The sequence below is a fragment of the Calypte anna genome, chromosome 23 (assembly GCF_003957555.1).
Source record: "Calypte anna isolate BGI_N300 chromosome 23, bCalAnn1_v1.p, whole genome shotgun sequence".
Lineage (NCBI taxonomy): Eukaryota > Metazoa > Chordata > Aves > Apodiformes > Trochilidae > Calypte > Calypte anna.
In genome coordinates, this window is record NC_044268.1 from 4248966 (window position 1) to 4275553 (window position 26588).

General features: G+C 51.4%; 3 protein-coding genes across 3 annotated transcripts; 1 reads left to right on the forward strand and 2 right to left on the reverse strand.

The window, feature by feature from the left end:
* Positions 1 to 635: 635 nt before the first annotated feature.
* MARCKSL1 (MARCKS like 1) lies at positions 636 to 2746 on the forward strand. Its single transcript, XM_030464375.1, has 2 exons — positions 636 to 778; positions 1339 to 2746. The coding sequence occupies exons 1-2, from the start codon at positions 701 to 703 to the stop codon at positions 1960 to 1962; spliced, it is 702 nt and encodes a 233-aa protein (XP_030320235.1). The 5' UTR covers positions 636 to 700; the 3' UTR covers positions 1963 to 2746.
* Positions 2747 to 6036: 3290 nt separating this feature from the next.
* On the reverse strand, positions 6037 to 19874 carry HDAC1 (histone deacetylase 1). The gene is made up of 14 exons (XM_030464365.1): positions 19764 to 19874; positions 15907 to 16019; positions 15369 to 15486; positions 12672 to 12746; positions 11386 to 11524; positions 10559 to 10700; positions 9348 to 9440; positions 8931 to 9039; positions 8669 to 8809; positions 8096 to 8204; positions 7860 to 7990; positions 6953 to 7099; positions 6780 to 6828; positions 6037 to 6503 (listed from the first exon to the last, which is right to left on the reverse strand). The coding sequence occupies exons 1-14, from the start codon at positions 19810 to 19812 to the stop codon at positions 6476 to 6478; spliced, it is 1443 nt and encodes a 480-aa protein (XP_030320225.1). The 5' UTR covers positions 19813 to 19874; the 3' UTR covers positions 6037 to 6475.
* Positions 19875 to 20591: 717 nt separating this feature from the next.
* LCK (LCK proto-oncogene, Src family tyrosine kinase) lies at positions 20592 to 24921 on the reverse strand. Its single transcript, XM_008492828.2, has 12 exons — positions 24820 to 24921; positions 24640 to 24721; positions 24463 to 24553; positions 24227 to 24325; positions 24005 to 24108; positions 23744 to 23893; positions 23405 to 23557; positions 22549 to 22728; positions 22157 to 22233; positions 21900 to 22053; positions 21344 to 21475; positions 20592 to 20916 (listed from the first exon to the last, which is right to left on the reverse strand). Exons 1-12 carry the CDS (start codon positions 24919 to 24921, stop codon positions 20714 to 20716), a joined length of 1527 nt encoding a protein of 508 aa, XP_008491050.1. The 3' UTR covers positions 20592 to 20713.
* Positions 24922 to 26588: the final 1667 nt, after the last annotated feature.

Consider the following 26588-nt stretch of genomic DNA (forward strand, 5'->3'; position numbering starts at 1 on the left):
TGGGAGCACCCAGTGAAATCAGCTGTGCTGGGGTGGCAAGAAGTCCCCCCGGGACTGAGTCCTCGATGGCAGCTGCTGACTGGTGCAGCATCACCATCCCCTTTGGTTTAGTTCCATTTTCTGTTTTTTCTAAGCTCTCTTTTTCCCGGAAAAGGAGAGAGAAGGAAAAAGCCAGACGGGAAAAACCTACCGGGCAGGTCCCAGGGCAGGGCTGGGAGCGGGGTGTGACCCACGGCACAAGCCCGGGGGGTGCTGGGGCAGGGGTGAGGAGTACCCTTGGGTCAGATGACCCGTGAGCCTGTCCTGGGGGTGCTGGGACTGGGACGAGTGGCACCATGGAGTGACAGGGATGTCACCTCCAAGGGGTGACGGCGATGGGGACAGAGGAACCTCAGGGGTGTCTGGGCTCCGGGGAGCACCACCCCGCTCCCCTTCCCCACCGCCCACGCCCCTCCCGGGGCTGCCCCCGGCTCCAGGGCCGCGGAGCTGGGGAGGTTGAAGGGCACGATCGGTACCCCCCGTCCCCCGCCGGGGCGGTGGCTCCATCCTCGTCCCCCGCCCCCGGGGCGGTCTCGGCTGCGTCCCGCCTCCGCCCCGCTCTTTATTACCGGGGCTGCGGGGGGCTCTGCCCACTCCCTCTCGGCGCCGCTCGCCCGCCGAGCGTAGCCGCCCCGGCGGGGAGGGCCCGACGTGCCGCACCATGGGCAGCCAGGGCTCCAAGACGGCCAAAGCGGAGGCCAACGCCGCCGGCACCGAGCCCGACAAAGCCAACGGGCAGGTAGGTACCGGGGTGAGGCACCGGGGAGCCGCGCCGTGCGCCCCGCTGGGGCGGGCGGGCAAACAAAGGAGGAGGCGGTGACTCGGTGGGGATGGGGTCAGTGGCGGTGTTGGGAGGGACCCTTCTGCCCGGTGGGCACCGAGCGATGCGGCCCCACCCGCACCGTGCCCCGGGCTCCCTCCCGGCACCGGGCGGGGGCCCCGTCCGCCGCCGAACCACGGTACCGGGAGTGGAACGCGGGCGCCGCCCGGTGGCAGCGCACAGATCCCCCATTGCACACTCCCCCCACCGCTGCACCCCCTCACCCCAGCACCCCCACGCCTCGGCTTGGTGCATCCTACCTTCCCCCCCAGTGCACCCCACTCCCCCCGGTGCACCCCCTCACCCAGGCTCGGTATATCCTCTCTCACCCCTGGGTGCACCCTTTCACTCCGGTTCAATGCACCCCCTTTCCCCGGGTGGGAGTCCCCTGCCCCAGCAGGGTGTGGGGTTTTGGGGAGGAGTCGTCGAGTCCTGGGCTGTGTCTGACGCGGTGCTCTGCTCCCCCCCCCTTCCCGCAGGAGAACGGCCATTTGTGGTTCAACGGGGACATGACACCCAAGGTGAGGGGCGAAGTGCCCCCCCCAAACGGGAACGGTTCGGCTGAACCCCTCCAGGAGGAGAACAAGGATGAGGTGGGCGGGGAGGATGCCATCGAGCCCGCACCCCCCGCCGAAGGGGGGGATGATAAACCCGAAGGTGCAGCGGTCCCCAAGGACACCCCCAAGAAGAAGAAAAAGTTCTCATTCAAGAAATCCTTCAAGCTGAGCGGGATCTCGTTTAGGAAGAACAAGAAAGAAGCTGGGGACTCCTCTGGGTCCTCTCCCGTGGAGGACCAAGGCAAGGGGGAGGCCAAGGGAGAGGAGACCCCCACTTGCTCAGCCAGCGGGACGGAGCCCTCAGCTCCCCCCGAGGAGGGGACAGCAGAGGAGCAGAGCAGCCCCACCGAGAGCAGCCGGGCTGGGGAGGGGCAGCAGGGAGCTGAGCCCAAGGGGGAGGATGCTGAAGCAGGGGGAAGCAAGGAGGAAGAAAAACAACAACCGAGGGAAAACCACGGGGATACAGCCAAACCAGAGGAGCCCTCAAAACCTGTGGGGACGGAGCCTACAGCAGCTCCGGTAGTGGTGGAGCAGAAGGAAGAGTAGAGCCCACCTGGCATTGTCCTCACCTGAGACTCTTGTGCCATCCTCTCCATCCTGGTCACACCACGGACTCACTGCCTTGCCCACACACTGACAACACTTTCTAAAGCCAACACACACACACACACAGAGCCCCCTCCCTCGAGTTATTTCTTCCCCTCCCCTGTTAGAAAGCTGGTTTGGATTCCCACCACCACAACTTGGAGTAGTTTTTAACCCAAAGCTGAGGCGTGGAGGAAGACTATCCTGGACATAACTGGAATTTACAGTTTGTAAGAACCCAGCTGTTCCAGCCTGCTCTGGTATCTCTGCTGGCTGACTGTCCCTTCTCCCCCCAGCAAGCCAGTGACTGTTCAAGGGATTCTTTTTTTTTTTTTTTTTTCTCAGTTTACATTCCTGGTTCTGACTTCCATTTAAAGTCTTTTGTGCTTTTTATAGAAATCAATGGTTTAAAAGCTAATCTGGTTAGGGTTTTTTTTTGGTTGGGTTGTTTTTTTTTTTAATCATGTCTTACTATTGGCTTAAAACCATAAAGCTTGTAAGTCTGCTGTGTTTGATTCTGCTTCTAAGGGATAACTTTTAGGGTGCGGGGTGGAGGGAGGGAGCCTGCCAGCTGTAAAATGTGAAGCAACATTGTTTTCTCTGTAAATAATTTTTTAATGGCCAAAACACTTGATTTGCAATTTTCTAACTTCTAAGGAAAAAAAAAAAAGAAAAAGAAAAAGAAAAAAGAGAGCTGTATGGGCTTTATTGTAACATTTGAAAGGAATAAATGGTGACCCCTTCATGGGTGAGCTTGAGTTCTTCTTGTCCTGGGTGCCCGACCAGGGGAGAGAGACAGCAGTTGGTTATTTAGTTGGACAGCTGCTGCAGTTCATCACCCCAGCCCTGGCTCTGCTCACACTCAATCCCTCGCAGCAGATGCACAGCCACAAAGGACTTTCTCACACAAGGCTCTTGTCCCTACCTTAGGATCACTGCTCAGCTAGCTGCTTGGTAGCTGTTTTCTTAGAGATCTAACCCATTTTTTCCTGGGGGTGGTGGATGTGAAGGGGAAAAAAAATACAAACCAAACAACTTCCACAGAAGACACAGGAGAGCTGCTGGGTGAAGTTCCCATTTTCAGTCTGTGGGTTTTAAAATTTCAGGGTCTTCATTTTTTAGTGGCTTTAGAGTAGCATTGGCTTCTGATTCCTGAAAAGACATGCTAGAGCACAAGAGCCATTCCCTGGGAACAAAGGTCCCCTTCCAAAGAGAGCAGGAAGGCACAATGGCTGCCTCTATTGTTTCTCCTGTGATCTGCACAGGGATGGAGGTGATTCTTTCCTGAGCCAGGCGTGCAGCAGGAGGGAATGCTGCTCCTCTCCGGCAGCTTGAAGGCTGCAGCAGTGGTGCTCAGCCCCTCCATTTCGTGTCGGGCTCCTAACAATTCCCAGCAGATCACCTGCCCAACGCTGGCAAAGAGGATGGAGAAAAGCAAAGACCATTCTTTGCCCAACTGGTACCACCCTGGCAAGGCAGGGCCTGGGGCAAGGATCCTCGCTGCTCTTCTGAGACCCTTGAGGTAGGTGGAAATGTCCAAAACTCTGTAGTTTCATTGCTACACATCCTCCTTAACCACAGTGGGAAGCTAAACCCAGTGACCTGCTTCCAGAGGCAGCAGGGATTGACCCGATTTGGGGAGGGTGTGGGGGGAAAAAAAAAAAAAAAGTGTTTTAAACGTTGTGCTGTGGTCTGAAAATTATTTTTAAGCTGGGTGAGGGTCTGTTATGTGAGACTCAGCTGTATTGTGCCCTGCCCGGGCTCCAGGGAGGCTGCATCTGCTGCACAGCCCTGTGGCAGCCATTTTAAGCAGCATGGGGAGGAGAAGGGCTGCATGCAGATGCACATTGGCACGTCTGATCTGGGAGGGCTAACCTGAATTCTGCACTTTGGGTTTTGTTTAAGGAGAAGAGGATTTGAGTTGTCCCCTGGGGGGAGGGGAAGATAATCAAGTTCCCTGGAGGGTTATTACAGCAATGGAAGTCAACTGTGCCACATGGCTTTTTTAAATAAAATACATAAAAGGCAGATCTGGCTCATGAGCCTTTTGTATCTTTCAGGTGTGACCACAACTCAGTTGTAGAATTAATCTGCTCCTAATTACATAATTTTTTTTCACTTGAACACCAGATTAAAGAAAACCACTTAAATTCATCCAAAAGATACTCCCTTCCCATAATTTATTATTCCTTTCCCAGATTAGCATTGTTTTCAGAGCATCAGCTGCACCGAATTCTGTAGCTCCACACAAACCACAAACCCAATCAGGATCAGCAGTGCTGCTGGAGGAGAACCCAGCTGTAATTTAGGAGACAGAACTGCCCTGGTGACCCTTAGCAAAAGAGCAAACAAAACTCATGGCAATTCAACTTACCTTTTCTGGAAAGACAGGTCATAAGCAGAATTTCCAAGTCATTTTGTAAAACAAAAGGGAAAAAAAAACCCACCAAACATTCATAAAAGCAATCTTCCCCATGCAGCCCTGAGTATGCCACAAATAAAATGCTTCAGTGGATGCATTTGTACCAACACATTTAGCCCTCTTTGTGGAAAAGCAATCATGCCTCACCTCACCTTTCTTTCCAAAGCCTTATTCCAGCTGTCATGCTTTGTTGCTGGGACCTAGACCACATCACCATCACGACCAAGGTACTGCACTATTTTGTAGCCATAGCTATGAAAACAAATTGAGCTCCCACTCCCAACGAGCATTTCCTCTTAGTAGAAAGCAGTAAAAACTCACACCAACCATAGAAATGTACCAGTTTTATTACAAAGATTCTCAAAATTCAAAATAAAAGCATCTTTAAAAAACCACAATATGCTCCCCCCACCCCCCGAGACACAAAGATACACTGATCTCTCTCGCTTCACATACAAACACCGAAGAGCAGGAGTGACACCTCACTCGGATCCAAAGAGACTAAAAAACTCACGGTGGAAAAGGGGGAAAAAAGAAGTATTTAAAAAAATAAAACGTTTTAAAAATAACCTGTGTTAAGTTAGCAGCATTATTAAGAGTTGAAACCATCAGCAGCGCTCTGTGGGAGGTACAGATCCTCTTAGGGACAGAGGAATCCCCCTGAGAAAGGAGAGCAGCGAGTCAAAACTGCCTGAAAAATTCTGCAAAGCATTTATTTCACCAAAAGCTCATCTAATGATTAGCTGTACAAAACAAGATGCAAAAGATGGGCCAGTTCTGGTCACAAAAGGCTCCTGGGTGTGAGATAATGCGTGGGAGCAGGAAGAGGAGTAGCTATAAAAATGTGCAGAGCCCCATCTGCTGTTTCCTCCTAAAGATAACAGCTCAGCAGGCTGATAAAAAGGTTCTCCATGTTTACTGGCCTTGAGAGCAAGCAAAAGGAAAGGTTCAGTTTGAAAACATTTTCACTTCAGAGGAGAGTTTTTCAGTGAGGATACACATCACCACAAGGCTTCAGCCAGGCTCTGAGACAAGCTGGGAATTTCTGCTGTGGTTTCAGCGCAGGACACAGATCAGTACTGAGAAAGAACATCAGGGCTCGTGTAGCCCAGGGCAGAATAAGCAGGAAAAGCAATGCAGGTGGCCAAAAGGGCAGTAACTCACTTTCCCCCATACGAAGGGGCTTAGCCATAGGAAAAAAGGTATAAAAATGTCATCCCTTCTCTTACTCGAGGTGCGTAACGCTGCCACGCTAACTGAATCTGCAGCGTACTGGAAAACCTTCACCACCACCACATGTGGGTGAGTTTCAGTTTGCATTTTCCAGATCTGCACCTGCAGATTCACCAAAGCACTCTTCAGATTGCTTCTAAGCTGCTTCATCTCTTTCCACAAGTCTGCTGCAGGGAGGTAGCCAACTCTATTCAAGAACTGCACTATTTGACCCTGAGAAGTGACACCAGCTTGCAGTTACTTGTCATGGTGGAATCAAACTGAAGACCAAAGGAACAGTCAGTTTCTCACAGGCTTCACTGGGGAATTCCTATTTTCCAAAAAAAACAAACCAAACCCAAAACCAAACCAAGACAAACAAACAACAACAAAAAAAACCCCCAAAATCCCAAAACATAACCAAACCAAGAACAAACAAAAAAAAAGGAAAAAAAATAATTCATGGTGAGCTTTCCACCTAACCTGAAATGCAGATACTACTTCTACTCTTTTCCAAGGGTGGTTATTTCAGAGGGGAGAGTCAAGAAAGGGAGTGGTTTTTTTTTAAAGACACACTAAGGAGGCAGTGAAAGGCAAGAGTGAAACTTCCCAGTCACCAAATCTGGGCAGTGCAGGTCTCTCTACTCCGCAGAATCCTCCCTCTCTGCTCCCAGCGGAGTGCAGCAACGAATAATTTACAGTTCTCAAGTAATTTATATATTTATATAGAAATATATACAGAAACATATATAAAATATAAATCCTGTGGAATGGGAGGCAACCAGAGAAGCTAACCTATGACAACTACACACTGACAGGTACTGTCCATCTGCAGCCATCTTAGGTGGATTTTGTCTCTTCCTTCACCCTGTGGAAGCAAGCAGTGATGAATTTAAACAATAAACTCAGGCTGTGCCCAAGCTTTAGTAACAGGCCAGGGCCACAAACTTTAAAAATGCTGCTTATGTGGCCCATCTGCATCTAAAACATGTAACTTCTTCCCATTAAGAGCCCCTGACAAAGCCATCCAAACTACCATCTCTCTCCTCCAACCCCTCAAGCTGTGGAACATCCCCCTGGGGGCATGGTTAGATGGGAATTCAGGCACAGCCATTTAATCACCACACCAGGAAACAGGGCTCACCCTTTGGGTTCTGCTTTCTCCTCTTTTGGTTTTTCCTCTTCTTTCTCATCTAGGATTAAAAAATTTAATTAAAAAAAAACCACAACAGACACACAATAGTGCAGTAGGAAAGCACATGCCAGGAAAAGTTCTACAGAGCTGGGAGGGCTTCTGGTCCTAGCTCTCATGCTTACCTTTCTTCTCCTCTTCCTCCTTTTCCTCTTCCGTTTTCACACGCTTTACTTTCTTAAAGTTGGCCACGTTTTTGCGCCCTCCTTCCCCTTCATCTTCAGAGTCAGAGAATTCCTCATCACAGGATATTCTCTTATCAGAATTGCGGACTGAGAGCAAAGAGGACAAGGGGTGGTGTGAACAGAGAGAGACACAGGAGACACACCAAGCACCAGCTCCTCCAAGTTACATCTACACACTGAAATTAACTAACGTGAGTCAAAATCAGCCCACCATAAAAACACTTTATCTGATACTTACACTTTACCTGCTGTGGCTTTGAACTCGTCACTCCTAAACTGCTCCTGCCCAAGATCCAAGATCACATGTGTGACTTGGAGTAGGTACAGTGGGATGTCTAGACTTGACAGCATAAGCAGGTTAACCAGCCTCACACCAAGAAAATCTGTCTGCCAGATCTAAGGGCCTCCAACCAATCTGGAGAGAAAACAGCATCTCCACTGTGGATGACAACTTGTGGGATCAAACCTGACAGGCTCCCCGAAAGCATTCTGTTATAGCACCTGCATCACAGGAACTATTTAAATTCTCACGTTAAAGCCTAGGTTCTCCCATTATGGAAATTGGCAAAGGTGCTGTTTCTCCATGCAAAAAGAAATCTGTCAGCTCTGCAGTGCTTACCCATCATTGCTTCATCTCAAGAATCACACAGGTGGGAACAGACCCAAACTGAGGGGACTCCAGAAGACAGAGCATGCTAAATCATACATCCTCCTCTCTTTACTAAAGGAACTCAGTTCAGAGCCTGCATGTTTCTCCAGCTGACTGCTCCTGTTGTGTTCTGCACCCCCATGCTCTGAACAGCACAGGCTGGGGGGCAACCCAACCACATCAGAACCAAGCACCCACTCGAAATGCGCTTCTCAGGATCCTCTTCCTCTTCATCTCCACTGTCTTCCTGAACAGCATCCTCAGGAATTGGCTGCATCTGGACTCCAGGGGCATGAGGAAGCATACGAAGATTCTCAAAGAGCCGTTGCCTAGAGCCAGCCAGGAGAGGAACAGCTCAGTCAGCAAGGTGCCACCTCCAGCTGTGAAGCCCCCAGCAGAAGGTGTCAGTCTCCCCAAGAGCAGCAAACACTTACTTGATCTTCTCCAGATACTCATTGGTGTTCTGGTTAGTCATGTTGGAGGGGCTGATGTGGAGCTTAAAGTCTGGTCCAAAGTACTCAAAATAGTCATTATATGGAAGCTCTGCAGGCAAGTTAAAAAAGCAATAAACACCAAATTACCACTAGAGTGGTGACAACATATCACAAGCATGTCATACTTCTACAGAAAAGCACAACTGTGTTTGCCCAGGCACAGGCTAAAGCCCTCCAGACACAAATTCAGACTAAAGCTGACAACTTAGCAACAGTGGAGTCAAAGCTTACTTGGCAGTTAAACACTATCAGTGCAGACAAAAGTTTTCAGGGGATCATCATTTCATTTCAGTAAGGCAGGAAGGCTGCTGGGTACCTTTTGCTTACAGCACTAGAAGGCAAACACTAACAGCTGCTACAAACCCTGGCATCCAAAAGCTCTTCCACAGTAATAACCAAGAGCTGATGAAACACCTCAGGGTTGCTCCCTCTTCCACGACATCATTTCCCTGAGCTGTTACTAGAGTGTCACTGTCCCTTTGTCTTGCTTCAAAGGCTCCAGCAGAGAATTACCATTGGGGATTTCAGTGTCCAAAGCCACTGCAGTCTCATAGGTCCAGCACCTCGCCACGTTGCGGATCGTGTAGCCACCTCCTCCCAGCATCAGCATAGGCAAATTAAAACTTTTTACAAACTCCACACACTTGGCATGACCTGCAGCAAAAGCAGGGGGCAAAGGTCAAAGCTTCATGGCATTAAGAAGAACAAAAGTTTTCAATGAAATTTTTGAATATTTATGCTAGTTTGACACCCAGGCACTGCACAGGGCTCTTACCTTTGATGGTGAGGTTAAAACAACCCAGCCTGTCCCCTGACAGAGAGTCTGACCCACACTGCAAGACAACTGCACTAGGCTGGAACGTCTCCATCACTTTAGATATCACCTAAACAAGAAACTCATTGTTACAGCTTCTCCACAGGACAGTGTCACAGCCACACACTCATGTCCACGTCAGCAGTGACACGAAGACATCCCAAGTGTTCCCACAGCTGCTGACTCCCCTGTGCTGGTGACAGTGAAGCTCTTACAAAGAGCAGCTTACTGATGACAGGCTGCAATTGTTTGGCAGGAACATAGCCCCTGACCAATCTTATCAGCTAAGACTGAATCAATCTCCTCAAAGAAGGGCTCCACGAGCCACACAGTGACAATGAGCCACAAAGAATCACTCAGCAAAGATTTTTAACTTACTGGCTTGAATATTGCTTCATAGGACTCATCATCGATCCCATCCCGCAGGGGGTAATTGACAGCATAGTACTTCCCTTTGCCTGCACCAATGTCCTGTCCAAGTGAGAGATCAGGAGTCAGCAGAGCACCAACAGCAACACGTCAGTGATGCCCAAACTTAGGAACGGAAGCCTGGAATTCCATTGGTGTAACCTGAATGTAAGCCCAGGATGTCACAGACAAATCCTGTCCTGGCAGAAGGCATGAAGAGCCAGCTGACTCCCTGGTGGGTGAATTTTGCCCTCAGTGCAAAAAGAAAAATCTTTCTCCAGGTTGCTGTGAGCACACAAGTTCTCACTGCACTGGCAAAATCCACTCCCTTGCACAGCAATAAACCTGGCAGCCAAAATGCCAGTTCCACACATCTGAATGGATGCACAGCCCAGTTTGGGCTGACCATGCAGTTTAGTAACTGGAGGATTCTATTTTACTTTAAAATAATATAAATAATTTCACCTTTCCATTATCTCTCTCATACTTGTGTTTTATAAAAAATACTAATTTCATTTACACTGCATCAGGGAAGAATGCTGGGGCTGCATGCAAGTTCACATCACAAGTGCCAAAGTCTGGGCAGGGCTGAGTAAAAATACAACTCAGGAGGGGAAGACAAGAGAAGTTAGATCAGAAAAATGAAACTCCACCAAAAAGCAGATTTTAAAAAATACAAAAGTAAAGAACCTTCCACCCTGAGAACAGCATTCTGGCAATGTCAGAAGCCCCAAAGTGAACCACACCTGTATCTAACTTTAAAGAGTGCCACAGTTAACACCACAATTCACTGACACGAAGAACTGATTCAGAGTAGGAATGCCAACAGGCTAAAGCAACACACACACCAATCCTCACTCATAAACTTGCAGCCAACAGCTTGGGGTGATCAAACTTTGCCTGCAAAGGAGCTACAGCTGACCAACATCTTCAGGGTCACTTTTCTGAGCATAATCCCACCAGGAGGCTGCTAAAAGCCTGGTATCAAAGCCTTGGCTTTATAACTCCACAGGCCATGGTCACAGGAACACCCCAGAGCCCAGCAGCCTCACAAATATACCTTTGCCCTCAGAAAAAGGAAGATGCTTTGAGAGCAGGAAAAGCCAGGAAAGCTGTGATTAAAATTAGCATGACAGCAAACTAAATTTCATGGTAATTTTCTGCTAAGCCTTCATTCTCACCCTCAGGTCCCCTGTTCCTGGGAAGTATTCTCCATACTTATGGAAGGACACAGTCATGACACGGTCTGTGGTGTAAAAGGCTTCCTCCACCCCATCTCCATGGTGAATATCAATGTCAATATACAGCACTCTTTGGTGATACCTAGGATCAGAAAGGAGTCAAAATAACTGCATCTCTTCAGAGCAAAAACTGCCTTCAGCAGCAAAGGTGAGGAGAGCAAGGAAGGTGGTGCTGACCCCCAGACATCAGCCAGCTCTCCCCCCAGGCAAAAGAGCTGTGGAGAAGAGAGCTGTGCCTTGGCCAGCCATGAAGGAGAACCACAGAGGAAAATAAAGTGGCTTTGGTGCAACAACTGATCTTTTCAGTTCATTCAGATTCAGCCAAGAGACTGTATTTTTGTGTTCAAGCCTCTCACCAAGGTTTGCCTTGAGCCAAAAGCTGACAGATGTTACAGCACTGCCTCCTTTTTCAGGGTGGATGGTAGAGAGGAGGGCCCAAGAGCAACCAAACAGTGCTCCAAGCCTTCTGCCTCCTGCACAGTGCCACAGTTAGACACAACTCCCTTTGGGAGGGAGAGTACTGCATCACAAAAGATAGGTGATTAAACCCTCCCAGGAGACCACAGCTCAGAAGGAAAAAAAAAAAAGTAAAAAAAAAAAAAAAAAATTAAAAGAACAAAAAACCCCCACCACAAACCCAAAACAAACAAAAAAAAAATCAAAACCCCCAAGCCAACAAAAAGAGCAGACTGGAAAAAAAATGCCAAGGACATGGAGGAAATGCAGCAGGACAGACAAACAAAAGGAGTAAACAGTACTGCCCGTACTTCAGGAGCTCCAAGATAGCCAACACAATATCGTTGACATAACAGAAACCAGAAGCCTCTGACTTCTTAGCATGGTGAAGGCCTCCTGCCCAGTTCACAGCAATGTCTGTCTGCTGCTTGTTCAGCTTCACAGCACTGGCTGTTGGGAGAAGAATTACAAAATGTCAGCAAGAGAGCAAAGGCCCCGAGACAGAGAGAGACAAAGGGACAAAGCACGGGGTCCCTCTCATCACATCACTACCTGGGGGGCATCTGAGTACTTTGCAAAGCACAAGCCCAAGGGGTGAACATTGGACATCTCAACAAACTACCAAAGGCAGAGCAATGCAGGCTCTGTTTTGTCTGCATGCTTTTTCTTCCTGCTTTTGCCACAGAGCACAAAATCTGCACAAAGGAGTCCTCAGCACTCTGGCTGGGGTCACAGTTGAAGACAGTTTAGATTTTTCAGTACCCTCAACAAAAGATTTAAATGAAAGGGTTTAGTACATTCACAGTTTAGGTCATTCATTGACTATGCATTTAGGCAAAGGAAGTTCTCTTCTCCCCAGCCCCTTCGTAAACTTTCTGCAAGTTTTCAGAGAGTCCCAGGACCAAAACAAATGAAAATATTCTGTGGAATCCACAGCCATGGGACCAGAGAGGACAGCTGCTTCAAAAGATGCTGCAGTCAGTACTTGTGTACACCACTGAACTGTGCTACAGAAAATAAAGACTCCTAGATGTCATGATGGGAGTAGCAGCCACAAAGCTTTAACACCTGTAAGGAGAAATAGTTCTGCAACAATCTGAAAAGAGTGAAAACATTTTAAATGTTCCAGTTTCCAGGGAGCTTCCTGCAACCCTTCAGGTTCTATTCTGCCTCGTGTCCAGAGACAGTGGCGTTTTGTGAGAAACAACAGGGAAAGTAACCCTTTTTCTTTCCTTTGCAGGCCCAGAGCAAGGTTTTCACAAGCCCTCCTGTAAATCTCACATTGATTTTTTTTTTCAATTAAACCCTTGTTGCTGATGCAGTTTTAAGTCTTTGCTGGCAACGCTGTTATGGGACTTTGAGTCCTTTGTATATTTGATGAAGTTACCCAGACTAGTGAAAATTCACAAATGCAGAGGGATCTGTCAACGTGCAAGGCTTGAACACTCACCTGGGAAGCAATCTGGATCTGCCAACTAAGGAAACCAGGAATAGGTTTACATGGCTTCCCCCCCCCCACCTACAACAAATGCATTTTCTAAACAGAACTCCATGACATACATCTACTTTGAGAGAAAAGAAAATGACATGAGCTTACCAACTGAGCCTCCAGCAGAGAGCTGACAAAACTCAAACAACCCATCAAACACAGGGCAGTCCTCCCCAACATTAACTTGAAAAGAACACAAGAGTCAGTGAGACAAAACTACAAATAAATCACAGAAAATGGCAATCCTTATCCCATCACTCTGACTTGAAAAGCTAACCTGGGAAGTGATCAATACTTTTAAACAACAAAATACCACACAGGAATAATAAAACATTAAAGCAATCAACCTGAGCATTGCCTGCTGAGGCAAAAAGGGGAGGATGTAGGGAGGATGCTCCTGATTTGTAAGAAAAGAGGGAAGCAGGTCCCAGGAGCTCTGGTGAGAGCTGCACGCCATCTGCTGGGGTGCTCTGAGAGGGATTTAGAAACCGGGCAAGTGTGCAAGAAAATGAGTGGGCAGGGAGGAGATGCTGTCAGTGAGAGCTCTGTGATACCAACACTCCTCCTCGGCAGCTCCAGCAGTGCCTGGGGGGATGGCACATTCCCAGCAGCATGTGCTGGTGCCAGGGGCACGGGGAGGCTGTGCAGAATGGGGGGCAGCCCCCACCCCTCACTGTGTGCTGGAGGAAAGGAGTTCACACCCACAGCTCTTCTGCCCCTCTCTGTATATTCCTGTGGCTTCTCATGGGACAGGCAGGTTTAAGGTTCTCAGCAGCACTGCAGTTATCACCTAGATAAATTCCTGCTGTCAGGTGTTACTGTTTTGATCTTTAATCCTGCAGCTGACTTGTACTGAATCTAGATTTGCTCCTAGAAACAAGCAAACAAAATCTTTATTTTTCTAACATCTGCAGAACAAACGTTTTCTTTTTGCTTAATGAGAAGAGCACAAACAGCACAGTTCCTGCAGCCCCCAAAACAGTTTCAGTGCAGTTTCCACAAAGAGTGTGTGATAAGGGAGTGTGAATGGTCACAGCTTGGGAAAGGGATCTCTGAAAAGGACAATACCCCTCAGGAGACCCAGAAGGAAGCAATTTTTCCTGCTTCCCAATTGTTTCAGCAGGGCCTGTCAACTTGCAGAGTTTGAATAATTAATTCAAAGAGGTGGTTGGAAGCTTTCCCTGTTCAGTGAGGAGAATTTAAGACATTGCTTTCTGTATGCTTCCCACTACAACAAATTAAACTTCTTGCCCTTTAGGTTACAGAGTAGACTTCCCAAGTCCTCAGGCAGGCAGCACAGCATCAGCAGAATGAAATTGAGACTGTTCATTCCCTTTATTGCCCTGAGAACTTCGTGGGCAGCACTGACAGTGTTTGAGGGCATCCTCTGCAATACCTGGCTCAGACAGGAGCTGCTGTACTGGGCTTTTTCCCACCAGGAGATTCAAAGCAGTCTGGACTACTACATAGGGATGTTAATAACATCTGGATTACTGTTAATTGTCACTGCACAGGCACAAAGCTCTGGTGGAAGAGGAGAGGCTCCTTCCTTGCAGTGGGTGGGTGAGGAGCTTTGTAGCAGGCAGAGCACAACCAGAGAGAGCTCAGCATTCCAGGTGGAACCCTCCCTACAGAAATCACAGCTACACAGAGGCTGCTATTCTGCAGGTCTGCTTGAAGAAAAGCTTTGTCCTCTCCATGTTTAAGATTAGCTTTCATATTTAGTAAAAATAGTTCTGTGGAAGTACAGTACAGAAAACATTGACTACCAGAGAGAGCAGAGTGGGTGTTGATGATTTCTATTTGCTCCAGGGGCAAACAGTTCAGTTTGTGTCAATATGTACTTAGGTGTATGTCACTGGGTATACTCAGGCACAGCATTTACTGTAGGAAGTTTTTCAGTGGATATTACTCATGAACCAGCTTACCCATTCCTCTTACATGTTTGGGCCTTAATATCTGTCCCCTTCAGCTCATTAGATTTCCCAGAGCCTCTGCCTCAGGCTCAGGATGTATTTCCTCTAAACTGGAGATTACACTCTACATAAATGAACCTCAGAGGCTCACAATTGTTCTCTGCTCATGGGGACTGCAGATGAACCTTGAGCCTTCCTCACTTTTCATCTAGACTTGCTAAAAACCTAGTTTGCCACACTCACTGCCAAAGAACATCAGCTCTGAGCTGCAGAGACCAAGAAAAGGTTTCTGTAATATTAAAGTCAGTATTAAAGAGCCTTCCCATGGACTGGAGAGGTCAGAACAAGAGATCAGCTCAGAAAATAAACCATTCCAACAAAAAGTGGACAAGTTTCACTGTGCATCTCAACCCTCCCCACTTCCAAACAGTCATTGCCCTCTAAATCCTTCAGAGTAACTTCAGATTTTGGACACTACAAATGAGTTGGTGTTTTTTTGTTTGCTTGCTTTGTTTTAAACCCTTTCCCACCTCTGGTTAAAAATAACCAAAAAAAAAAACCAAACCACTGGCAGCTGATACATGGAGTAATTCAGTTATCTCTGAGCCAGGAAGGCAATTTAGAAGAGTTTCCATCAACACATAAGACAACAAAAAAAACCACAACAAACCAGCCAGGTCAAAAGCTTTTCCTCAGCTCTTCTGGCATCTCTTGGCTTGAGTGAGCACTTTTAAAATGCTTGGTTTACTAAATAAATCAAAACCAAAGTCAGGAGAAAGACCATTTCCCATGGTTCTTCCTACTCTTTTTATCACAAACCCCTAAAGCTGGCTGAGAATGCTCAGAACCACAAATTTTAACCTTGGCAGGAACTAGAGGCATTGCTTACATCTTTGCATTTGCTTGCTGTACTCAGACATGTTATCTGGGCGAATAGATCTCAGAAATTTGATGTAGTCATCACTGTGGTACTTGGTCATTTCTTCTGCATTTGCCTTGTGAGGGCGCTGTAAGGACAAAGAAAAGAGCAAGGCTTCTTTTGAAACATCTCCCTCCCCAGTTCCCATTTCCAGTCTCAGATTTACTCCCAGAAACAACAGCAGCAACAACAACAACAACGAAGAGCCCTCAAACCAGCAGCTTTAAACAAGATAAACATCTTTCCAAAGGCAAGAATGCCACTGCTGGAGACTGGAACAGATTATATATCCAGACAAAGAAAATATTTAAGTTACAGGAGAAATGCAGTTTTCCAGCCTCTAAAGCTTAGCTGCAGCAAAGAATATCTTGCTAGAAGCAATCAGAAAAAAAGCAGAAATACTGTTTATTGTTTTTTCCTTTCCTGTTTGGCTTGTCAACAGAGAACTGAGGAGTCTGAAGCATCAGCAATAAAACAAGACCTTTCCTATGTATTTCTCTTCACTTACATATATCTCCATCTTCCTGTAGAGGCCATAGTTCAGCAGTAGGTTGTGGGTCATCCGGATCCTGTGGGGTTTCATAGGATGTCCCTGGCCATAATAGTAGTTTCCAACATCACCTGGGAGCAGAAAAGGGTATTTGTTACAGCAGGGAAAATGATCAACTTCTCCAAACAGAATCACAGCTAAAGGCACAAGAGCCATTAGGTCATCTGCTGTATCTGTCCTGCAGTGCTTCTGTCCACAGGGGACAGGGTTTCCCCCATCCTGCTCCTAAATTTGTTCCAGACTGAAGAGAGACAGACAGACATCTGGAAATTGAGACCAGATAAGGAATTTTTTTAATGCAAGTTCTGGGGAAGACAATCCCTGCAGAGCCTAAGCAACTAACATCACTCTTGAGGAAGACAAGAGGTGGGAGCAGCAGTTTGCTTGGGCAGGAAAGCTTTGGGCACCACATCTCAGCCCTCCCCTGTTCTCTACAGGGGATTCAGACCCCCTCCAACACCTCACATCTGCAGAACTCACAGCTTTCCCTGAATGCACCCAGCCTGGGAGCCACAGGAGTTTAATCCCAGCTCAGACAATGACTCCACAGACAGAGCACATCACTTCTTCACCTCAGTTTCTTTCTCTTCACCCAACAGAGACACAAAGCAGCCCATTCTGTCAATAAGCAACCACCCCCCCAGCTGGAGCTTTACTCCATAGCTGTAGTTAGGAGTTTTAGCTCCCATAGTTTTTATGATCAGCTGAAATCCTTCTGAAGAGTCTCCCAGGCACCCACATAGAGCCTGAGGAGCTGTCCTGCTGGCACTAATAAAGTCACCTTCCTGCAAACACATCCCACAGCTCAGCTCCCCACACATTTTTTTTTTCCCCTACCTGTCAGGAGCTGAGCTCACACTGCACTCCCCCACAGCAGGCACTGCAAACTGGTTCTTTCCCCCTTCCTCTCCCAGGGTAATTATTTTTATGAAACCAACAGAATTTAACTTTCAGATTTCTGCATCCTGCCTGATTGGGCTGTGAGTGGCACAGACACAAAACTTCTCAAGAGCAGGAAACACAGAGGTAGCCCCAGCAATGCAGTGCAAGGATCATTTTCTTGGGAAATCAGGCTGAGTTGTTCATGTAGTTGTACAACTTCTGATCACTTTAGGAAGCAGGAGACCCAATCCTGTCTGTCTGGTGACTCACTTGGGGTGTATTAATATTTCATCACTGATCTTACCACTCAGGAGAAGCTGCTGCTTCCTCACAGCACCCAGCTGTAGTTCTTTCCTCCTACAGACTATTTCCAGTCAAAGTAGATGCAAACCCCACACCCAAACAGTTCTGCTGCTGCAGTTCTCCTCTTTGTGTTCTCTGCACCACTGTATTTCCCTGGGGCAATTTTCCCTACAGTAAAATAAGGTTATAAACCAAACTTTGGGGAACTCCATAGGAGATGCTCAAGACCCTGCCTAGAAAATGCAAGCACAGAACAGCACCAGACATGAGGAATTATCATCCTCACTTCAGGAGAGGTCAGTGAAATGCTCTGAGCAAACCCTGCTCATGTGCACCCTGCTGAACAAACCCCACCACCACTCCTGCAGTGCAGCAGCTCAGCTTGTCTGCTCCTGGACAGCAGCACAGATTAAGTATGAACTCAACAGACACCTCTGCCTGCCAGGGCTAAGCAGGTCCCAGCTGACAAAGGAGAAGTTACTGCTTCAGTTCAAACCCTCAGCACCCCTGAGGCTTTCCATGAAGGACCCTTATCATTTCCAATTACCCTTTCCCCATCCTCTGCATCCCACCTAGATCCTTCTCCAGGATCCTAGGTTCCTTCTCCAGGACTGGATGTCCTCCTGCCACCTGAAATGGATGGCTCAAGGGAAAGATCCCCACAGAACAGTGCCCAGGGACCTGCAGGGAATGACTGCCCTGGATTCTGCTGCTCTTAACTTCCCTGCACGGGAAATAAAAATCAAGACCCTAACAAGCTGGCTTTCCACCACCCCAAATGATGCCTTCCCTGACAAGAGAAGCACCATTTCTCCCTAGGATGTGGTGCTGTGGATGTTTGCCAGAGGCTCACAAATGAGCAGGGGGAAAGGAGGCACTGAAACCTCACCACAGAGTAAATTAGTGAGGGCAGCCAGAGGCAGGAGTGTGCAAAGCTAACTTCATGCAGTTACCATGCAATAAAGGCTCCAAGGACAGCATCCCTGCTCAGCACTCTCAAACCAAATGAATGGTTATTTCATATTTAAGGCCTCAGTGCCTGCCTGGAAGGATTACAGCTTGCTGACAAACTGACAAGCTGCTTTGTGAACACACTGTATTGCAAGGGCAGGGATAAGTCTGGACACAGAGACCATTTTCTCCCAGCCCCTAGGTCCCATGAGCATTCTGACCCTCCCTACACGCACACTTTGAGGTTAAACCAAGCATTTTAACACCCAGGGCTCCAGCACCCCTTGTATATTTTGGTAAGATGGCTGTTGCACTGAGATGGGTTGTGTGATGAAATCAGGCTCAGTTTCACTGCACCCAGTGCTCTGAACCAGACTCCTCCTGGCCCTGCCTTCCAGAAGACAGTGGTTGAGTGACAGACCCATCAGGATTGTCATTGCAAAGCTACTGCTTGGCTTTACTCCTCCAAAGAAATAGAAGCCCTCACTCTATGCCTGACACACAGAGCAGTTGAAAAGACCTTGCTCTGCTGCTTGAGCACTGAGCACATCCACTTACCAGGAAAAAAGCAGCAAATAAAAGTTTTTATTTGATTTCACAAACTAATAACCATGACCAGAGAACTGCACAGTACCTCTCCCTGAGAGCAATCACAGCTGCTATTAAAAACAAGCTCACCCATCACTGAGGTATCAAGTCACCCCTCCAAAGGAGTGAGAGTTGTGAAGGGCAGTGCTGAGGTGACTGCGATGTCTCCCCCAGACTGTTGGGTGGAAGTGAGGCAGTCCCACAAGACTTGGGGTCTGACCAGCTCTAACACCCTGCTGCTCCCCTACCCCTGTGGGGTGATTATATAGCCCCAAATCGGTGCTTCCCCAGCCTCAAAAAAAGGAAAACAATAAAATGAATTAAAAATAAAGCAGTCTACAAGCCCCTACAACCCCAGATTCAGAACAAGTTCCTAGACACAGGAACTCCCTACAAACGACCAGGCAGGGGGTCTGCCTCCCAACACCTTTGGGTTTCTCCCCTGGCTGCTGACCCAAATGGCAGCTTCGGGGGTGCCTCTGCCTCCTAACACAGCTCAAGGAGGCTTTGTCTCCCCACAGTCTGTCCTCTCCCCCAGGACCTCCCCATCCTCCCAGAGGAACACCTCAGCACAGCTCCAAAAACCTCTTTCAGCCTCATGGCCCATCCTGGACCCTCCATGGCCTTTCCCCACCTCCCCCTCCCATTCTACCCCCAGCTCCCCCCACTCTTCCCTCTCTGCCCTCCCGTGTTTCCCCATATCCCCCCTGCCCCTTCCCCATGTCCCTGTTGCTCCCTGCTCCCCCATCTCTCCCTTCCGCCAAACCCCCCAATATCCACCCCTCTACCCCCAGAGACCCCCATTGCCCCCACACCCCTCAGAGCAGCCCCCACACCCTCCAGTGACCCCCCCATTCCCCTCCCCCAGCCACTCCCTCACCCCCAGTGACCCCCATCACCCCTCAGCCAACCCCTCTCCTCCCAACACCAGTGCCCCCCATTCCCCCCCAGTGCTCCCCTCTGCCCCCCACCCCCCCACCGCCCCCTCCACCCCCCAACCCCTCCGCATCCCTTCCCCCCCCCCTCACACACACACTCCCCCAGCCCGGCGGTGCCGCTGGCCGCCTCGCTCAGTGCCCCCAGCCCCTCACCATCATAGTAGTAGCAGACTTTCCTCTTGGTCCCCTGCGTCAGCGCCATTTTCCTCCTCCCCACACCACAGACCCCGCCGCCGCTCCGCGCAACCCAACCCTGCCCGCCCCGGGGCCCCGGCCCCGCCGCCCCGATAGTCCCGCCCACTGCGCGGCCCTTGGCCTATCAGAGCGAGCCTATCCGCCCCCTCTCTTACACTGACCAATAGAGAGCCGTGGGGGAGCCAGCAGGATAGGCGGATAGTGAGGGGGTGCTGGGCTGTACCACCGCTGGAGGGGGGGGGTGAAGGGGAAGACTGCACCATCGCTGTGCGGAGGGGGGGAATGGGGAGAGGGTCCGGGTGGGCGGGGAGGAACCATTTGGGGGGGCAGGGGGGGGGGAGTTGCCAGGTGGGGCTGAACCATCCTGGGGCAAGGCGGGGGGGGGATGATGGGGACCTCTAACAGACCCCAGACCCCACCTGCTCCCTCCTGGGGAGGTTGAGCCAGGGTTGTGTGAGAGGAGCTTGGGCTGGGGTCAGTGTGAGTCCATCCCCTGAGGCTAAACCCCACTTGCCCCGTGGCCACCGGTGCAAAAGTCTTTGTTGTCCCCAAAACACCACGGAGGGTCCAGGGCAGACCCCTTGGCCAAGGGCTGGGGCAGGCATGGCTGTGGGGGGGTGACTGCCACCACGGGGGCTGCAGGAGCTGAGGCAGCAGGCTGAGGGGGTTTGGTGTGGCCCCTGGCAAGCAGGGGGACAGCCTGGGGGGCACCCACCAGAGCCCCCCATGTGCCATCCCTCCGCTCTTCAGTGCCACTTGTCAGCTGGACCCCACTGCTCCAGAGACCTGAAGAGCTTCAAATCTTTACTGCCGAGGTCCAGAGAGCGTTCTCCAAGCACCCCAGGGCGATGTGGATGGAGTCTGTAGGGACCCGGTGCACCCCCAGACACCCCAACACCCGGAGTCCCTCATGGCTGCTGCTGATATTGGCCCTCGGTGGCGGTGAAGAAGTCCTCCAACACACTCTTCATGTACTCAAAGGTTGGACGTTCCTCGGGCTGCTCCTTCCAGCACTGCACCATCAGTTCATAGAGCTCCTGGGGGCAGTTGTCGGGCTGGGGCATGCGGTAACCCCGCTCCAGGTTCTGGATCACCTCGGGGTTGGTCATCCCTGCCGGGACAACACGAGTCACCCACCAGCTCGCACCCTACGCTTGCAAATCCCGTGGGGAAAAACATCCTTTCTCCCTGTAAACCTCAACCCTAAACCCCCCAGTGGCATTTTTGGGCTGTGGTTGACCGTGTTGCTTGGGGAAACGGTGGGAACCATGGTGGAAGGGATGGTGGAAAACGTGGAGAAAGACATGGAAGAAGGCATGGTGGAACCCGTGGTGGAACGATGGTGGAAAGGATGGAGGAAGGGATGGAGGAAGGGATGGAGGAAGGCGTGGTGAAAGGCGTGGCGGGGCACAGAGCCAGCCGGGGCAGCTCAGGACGCGTGTGTGTTCGTGCAGGAGTGCATGCAGACACTCGGGGCTGTGCGCTTGCGTGGGGTGCCAAAGCCCTTCTGTCACCCACAGCTGCTGGGAAATCCTGACCTGGATACGGGATCCGGCCGTAGGTGACGATCTCTGTCAGCAGGATGCCGAAAGACCAGACGTCGGACTTGATGGTGAACGTGCCGTAATTAATCGCCTCCGGCGCCGTCCACTTAATGGGGAATTTAGCCCCTGGAAAAAACAAACAAACAAACAAACAAAACAAAAAAAAAAACACAAAACAAATCAACAAAACAGCTGGAGGGGAGGAAGAGATGTTAACAGCTGGGCTGGGAAAGTCTCTCTCTGTTTAACCCTGCTCAGCCTCTGTCCCTGCTGCACGTCTGGGGATGAGCTCGTTAGGTGACAGCCAGCCTTCCGACCCCCCCTTGACAACAGCCACCCTGCAGTGGGCCAGCACGTCGGTTCCTGTAGTAGCCACCAGGTAGGGCTGTCACCCCACCAAACATAGAGCATGGGGGGTGTGCAAGGTCCCACAGCCCCCACCCATCTGGGGGGGGGGGGGAAGAGATGGAGGGGGGAGAAGAAAGAAGACCCCTCACTTGTCCCTCTCCCCCGGGGCATCCCGCAGCTCCCGGCGTGGGGGGACACGCACCCTCTCGGGCTGTGTACTCGTTGTCCTCGATCAGACGGGCGAGCCCGAAGTCGGCGATTTTGCAGCCCAGGGTGTCAGACACGAGGATGTTGGCAGCCCGCAGGTCGCGGTGGATGTAGTTCTTGGCCTCGATGAAGGCCATGCCCTCGGCGATCTGCCCTCCGGGATAATTGCAATTAACGCCATTAGCAGAAACCACTAGGCCCATCCCTGGCCCCCGGCAGCCCCCCCGAGGCTTCGCTCCCTCCTCTCCCCACCTGTGCTGCCATGTCCAGCAGTTTGTTGATGCTGAGCTTGACTCCTTCCGAGGTCTTAAGGAAATCCACCAGGCTGCCTGCAAGGAAGGTCTCAGCAGCAGGAAGGAGCTGCCTCCCCTCCCCCAAGCACCACCCAACGGGGGGGACCCCGAAAAAGCAGGCAAGAGGGGGTGGGCAGGAGACCACCCTGGCTGCATGGTCCTTTGCCTCCTGCCAGGGCTGACCTCCGAGCTCCCAGACCCGGGATGCAGAGCATGGGGAGATGAAGGATGCCAAAAGCAGCTTGAGACACACAAACCAGCACCCACCCAGCACTGGGAAGGGACAGTCAGGATCTGAAGGGACCACAGCCTCCCCCCCCCCCATGGTGGGCAGCTCCCCACTGCCCTCACCCTTCTCCATGTACTCAGTGATGATGTAGATGGGCTCCTTCGTCACCACGGCATAGAGCCTCACCAGCCGTGGATGCTGCAGGTTCTTCATGAGGTTGGCCTCCTCCAGGAAGGCACTGGGTGACATGCTGCCCTGCTTCAAGCTTTTGATGGCCACCTTGGTGTGGCCGTTGTAGAAACCTGCAGAGAAATGTGTGGCAATAGGGGTGCTGGGCAAGCACAGAGGCGGCTCTGTGGGTCTGGAACATCCCTAGCCAAGAATGCACAAGCAAGAGACATTGGAGGTTGCAAAGACTGCTGAAGACCAAGCCCAGAGGCAGTGAAGGCTGGTGAGGGACCCTTGCAGCCCAGTGGATTGTTGCAGTGGAGACAGAGGACTTTTGGGATGATCACAGCTCAGTGCTGGCCACCTCCTGGGCAAAAATCTATAACCACATTTGAACCCACCAGGCAGATATCTTTACCTGTGGCTTTCAGAAGGAGAGGAAGTTGCTGGGTGTTGGGCTTTGAACAGGAGGGGTGACTGGGGGAGTTGGGCAGTGTGCTGAAGCCTAGCTCCTAGAGCGGACTTCTGGGGACAGCCAGCACCCATGCAGGGGTCTGGGTGGACAGGAGTAGATGAGTGGGGAAGCTTAGGCTGCTCTGGATAAACCAGAGCTTCCTCTGGGCTGCTGGTTTTCTCCCTTCTTCCAGGGCCCTTGTGAAAAAATGAGGTCCCACACCTAGGGCTGTGCTGGTTGCTCCATGTGAGACCCCAGCCAGACCCCTCCCCAGGCCAAGGAGACTGCAGGGCCTGGTTGCTGCTGCCCACATCTCCTCATCCACAAGGAAGCACCCCAGTTTCACTCTGACTCACCCATCCAGACTTCTCCAAACTGCCCTGCTCCCAGCTTCTCCACCAGCTTCAGTGACTCCCGTGGTACCTCCCACTCATCCTGCCACCACGGCTTCTGTGGCTTCTGGGTCCGGCAGGGCTTGGCCAGGCTGGTGCAGAGCCCATTGGAGCTGCCTGGAGGGCAGGGGCAGGCAGAGCCACCATCAGTGCAGGCAGAGGGCATGGGACATCCAGCACAAGCTGGGGCACAGGTAGCAATGTGTCCTGCTCATCCCAGTCTCCATCCCATCCCAATCTCCATCTCCATCCCCTGCAGGCAGGACCAGCCTGGGTCCCTCCCTGCCCCCCAGCAGCACATACGTGTGTAATACTCCACCAACTCATGCAAGCTACTGAAGGTGACACGGGGGGAGATGTAGTAACCACCACGGTCCATGTTACGGATCTTGTAGTGCTTCACTGTCTCACCCTGGTTCTGGTCAAAGTCCCTCACTGACAGTGAGTAAGAGCCTGAGGAGATCGGGAGGAAGCAGGTGGGTTTTGGATCCTAGTTCTTGTCCTGCACCTTTCCCGGTACTGGTGGCAGGAGGTGGCAGCATGGTGGGACCCATGGGACGGTACCTTTGGAGGTCTCACTCTCCCGGATGAGGAAGGAGCCGTGGGTGTTGCCCGATGCCAGGAGCTGCCGCTCCGCATCCTTGCGGCTGATGTTTTTGAAGAACCACCTGGAGACACAGGGCAGGGTTGGGCTCAGGACACCTTTAGGAGATGTTCCTGGCACCTTTCCATCCCACACCCCCACCAGCACAGCTCCTGCCAGGGTAGAGCTCATCTCCCACTCACGGCTCGGGCTCCAGGCTGTTCACCATGGCCACGAAGTTGTAGGGGATCAATCCCTCCTGGCCGGTGGTGAGCGACTGTGCCTTCCACCACTCCCCACTCCTGCAGGAACACAGCGAGGTGAGAACCCCCTGGATGCCAGGACCCCCACAGCCCTCCCTGGCAGCACGAGGACACCATTCAGGGAGCTGTGGGGTTGTGCTGGTGTGGGTGCTGGGACACCATCAGCTCTCGCTCACTCTTCCAGGATGCGAAGTTTCTCACCCTTCTGCAGCCCCAGGTCCCCATCATGCATGGGCTCATAGTTGTACAGGGCCACCACCAACTTATCTGGGAGGACAAGCAGAGAGCAGTAGGGTGGTGGTGGCCAATGTGGGGCTGTCCCCAGCCACTCCCTGCTTGCAGCTGGATCTTACCTTGCAGTGGGGAGCATGGTGGGGATGGGGCCTTGAAGGTCACCAAGGGGTCTTGCACCTCAGAGCTGTTGCAGTTCAGCCTCTGCCAGGGGATGAGGAGCCCTGTGAGGCCATCCCATGGCCACCTACTGGAGGCATTTGGCTACCAGGATGGGGGGCTGCTCCCCTCCCCCTCCTCACCTGGTGCTTGCTGACGGGCTCGATGGGGTAATTGCAGTGCTCACAGATGTCGATGTTCTCAATCCAGTCCTCATCGTAGTGGGAGCTGCAGCAGCAGCCCATGGTGGCTGCAGGGGGTGAGGCAGGGAGAGCAGCTTCACCCCTCCTGCTCTGCCTCTCCTCCCACTCCAGCATATCCACATCCTTCTGCCCACATCTCATGGTCCACACTCCAGACTCTGCTGCACCGAGGGCACCCCCTGCCTCCCTGCCCCCAGCCATATTTCCTCCTAATTTTCTTCTGACTTTATTAATTAAAAAACACTGAAGACAATTAATCCCCAGCCTGAGGCTCCCTTGGTGTCCCATTGTTCTCCCTCACAAACATCCCATTGGGATCCCTGCCCTGCACCCCACGTTTCACCTTGTCTGGCTGGACCAGGCACCTCCCCAGCCCTAGAAGTGGCTCCAGGGGTCAGAGGTGGGTGTGAGTGCTCCTCCACCCATGCTGCATCACCTCCAATTTCCTTCTGCCCACCCTGGGACTCTCACTGGCTTCTCACCAAAGATTTGATCCCCATCACTGTGTTCCTGCATCCTTTAACATCCACCCCTGCTCGGGGACCCTCACCCTTGCTTGGGAGCCTCATCCTCAGCAGCTCACTCTGAAATATCAAACATCTCCCAACCTCAAGCATCAGCCTTGGCCGACACCAATCCAGCACAGGGCTGTGTCCCAGGGCCCCTGACATGGAGGGGACGATGCCACCGATGTCATATGGGCTCTGCAAACCACTCTAGCAGCTCTCACCTTCCCACTTGATGTGTCACAAGGAAACGGCAGCCCACAGGCCTGAAAAAGCTCTTCCACAGAACCTCCCATGCTTACACCACCAGGATTTATCTCCACTGAGCCTCAGCTCTCAAACCCTCTTCCCAGCAGCTCTGGGGGCTCTCTGGGAGGTCCCAGTGTGGTTTCTGCAGGCATCAGGTGCCAAAGGCAGGGCTGGGAGCCGGGAGCCAGGAGCCAGGAGCCAGGAGCCAGCCCGGGTGTCTCTGCCCCAGCACCCAAAATCAGCAGCTGCTTGGGCAACCACCGAGCAGGAGCTTTTATCTGGCAGTGAGGAGATGCAGCTGCCAGGATCCTCATCCCAGGTCCCTGGCAGGAACTGGGAGCTGCTTTGCTGGGAGTCCTGGGCCACCAGTGCTGCCACCATCATTTTCTTCTAGGTTTCCTACCCAGGAGCCATCATGCTGTTGTGTTTTCACAAGCAGCCACCAAAATCCACCTTCCCCCATGCTTCAGTGGGGGCTTCACTGCAGTGGGTACTCCCATGGCCAGCTGAGGACTACTCAAGCTGCCACCAAGCCCCAGTGCCACCATCCACCTGGTTTGGCAGGCCAGGAGCCCCCTTCCCTTGGGGTTGATGTGGCTGTTTCAGCATCCAGAGCAGGGACACGGGGACTGCCCCCACAGTGCCACGCTGGGGTGCCCTGGCAGCTGGCAGGTGATTTTTGGAAAGGAGAGAGCAGATGAGCAAGTCTCCTCCACACCATGTAATGCTGCTTTGGGATTTAAATGGTAAAAAAAAAAACAAACAAACTTTGGTGTCTCCAGCTCCTAGTAATGCTTATTCAGGAACACACTTTGCACCCAAATGTGCCTGGCCTCACCACAGTGTCCCAACACAGACAGGAGCAGGCAGTGCCCAGGCAGCAGCAGAGCCCATGCCCAGCCCTGAGCACAACCCTGGCCCTGCAGAGGCTGCTCCTGCTCTCCAAAACCTGAC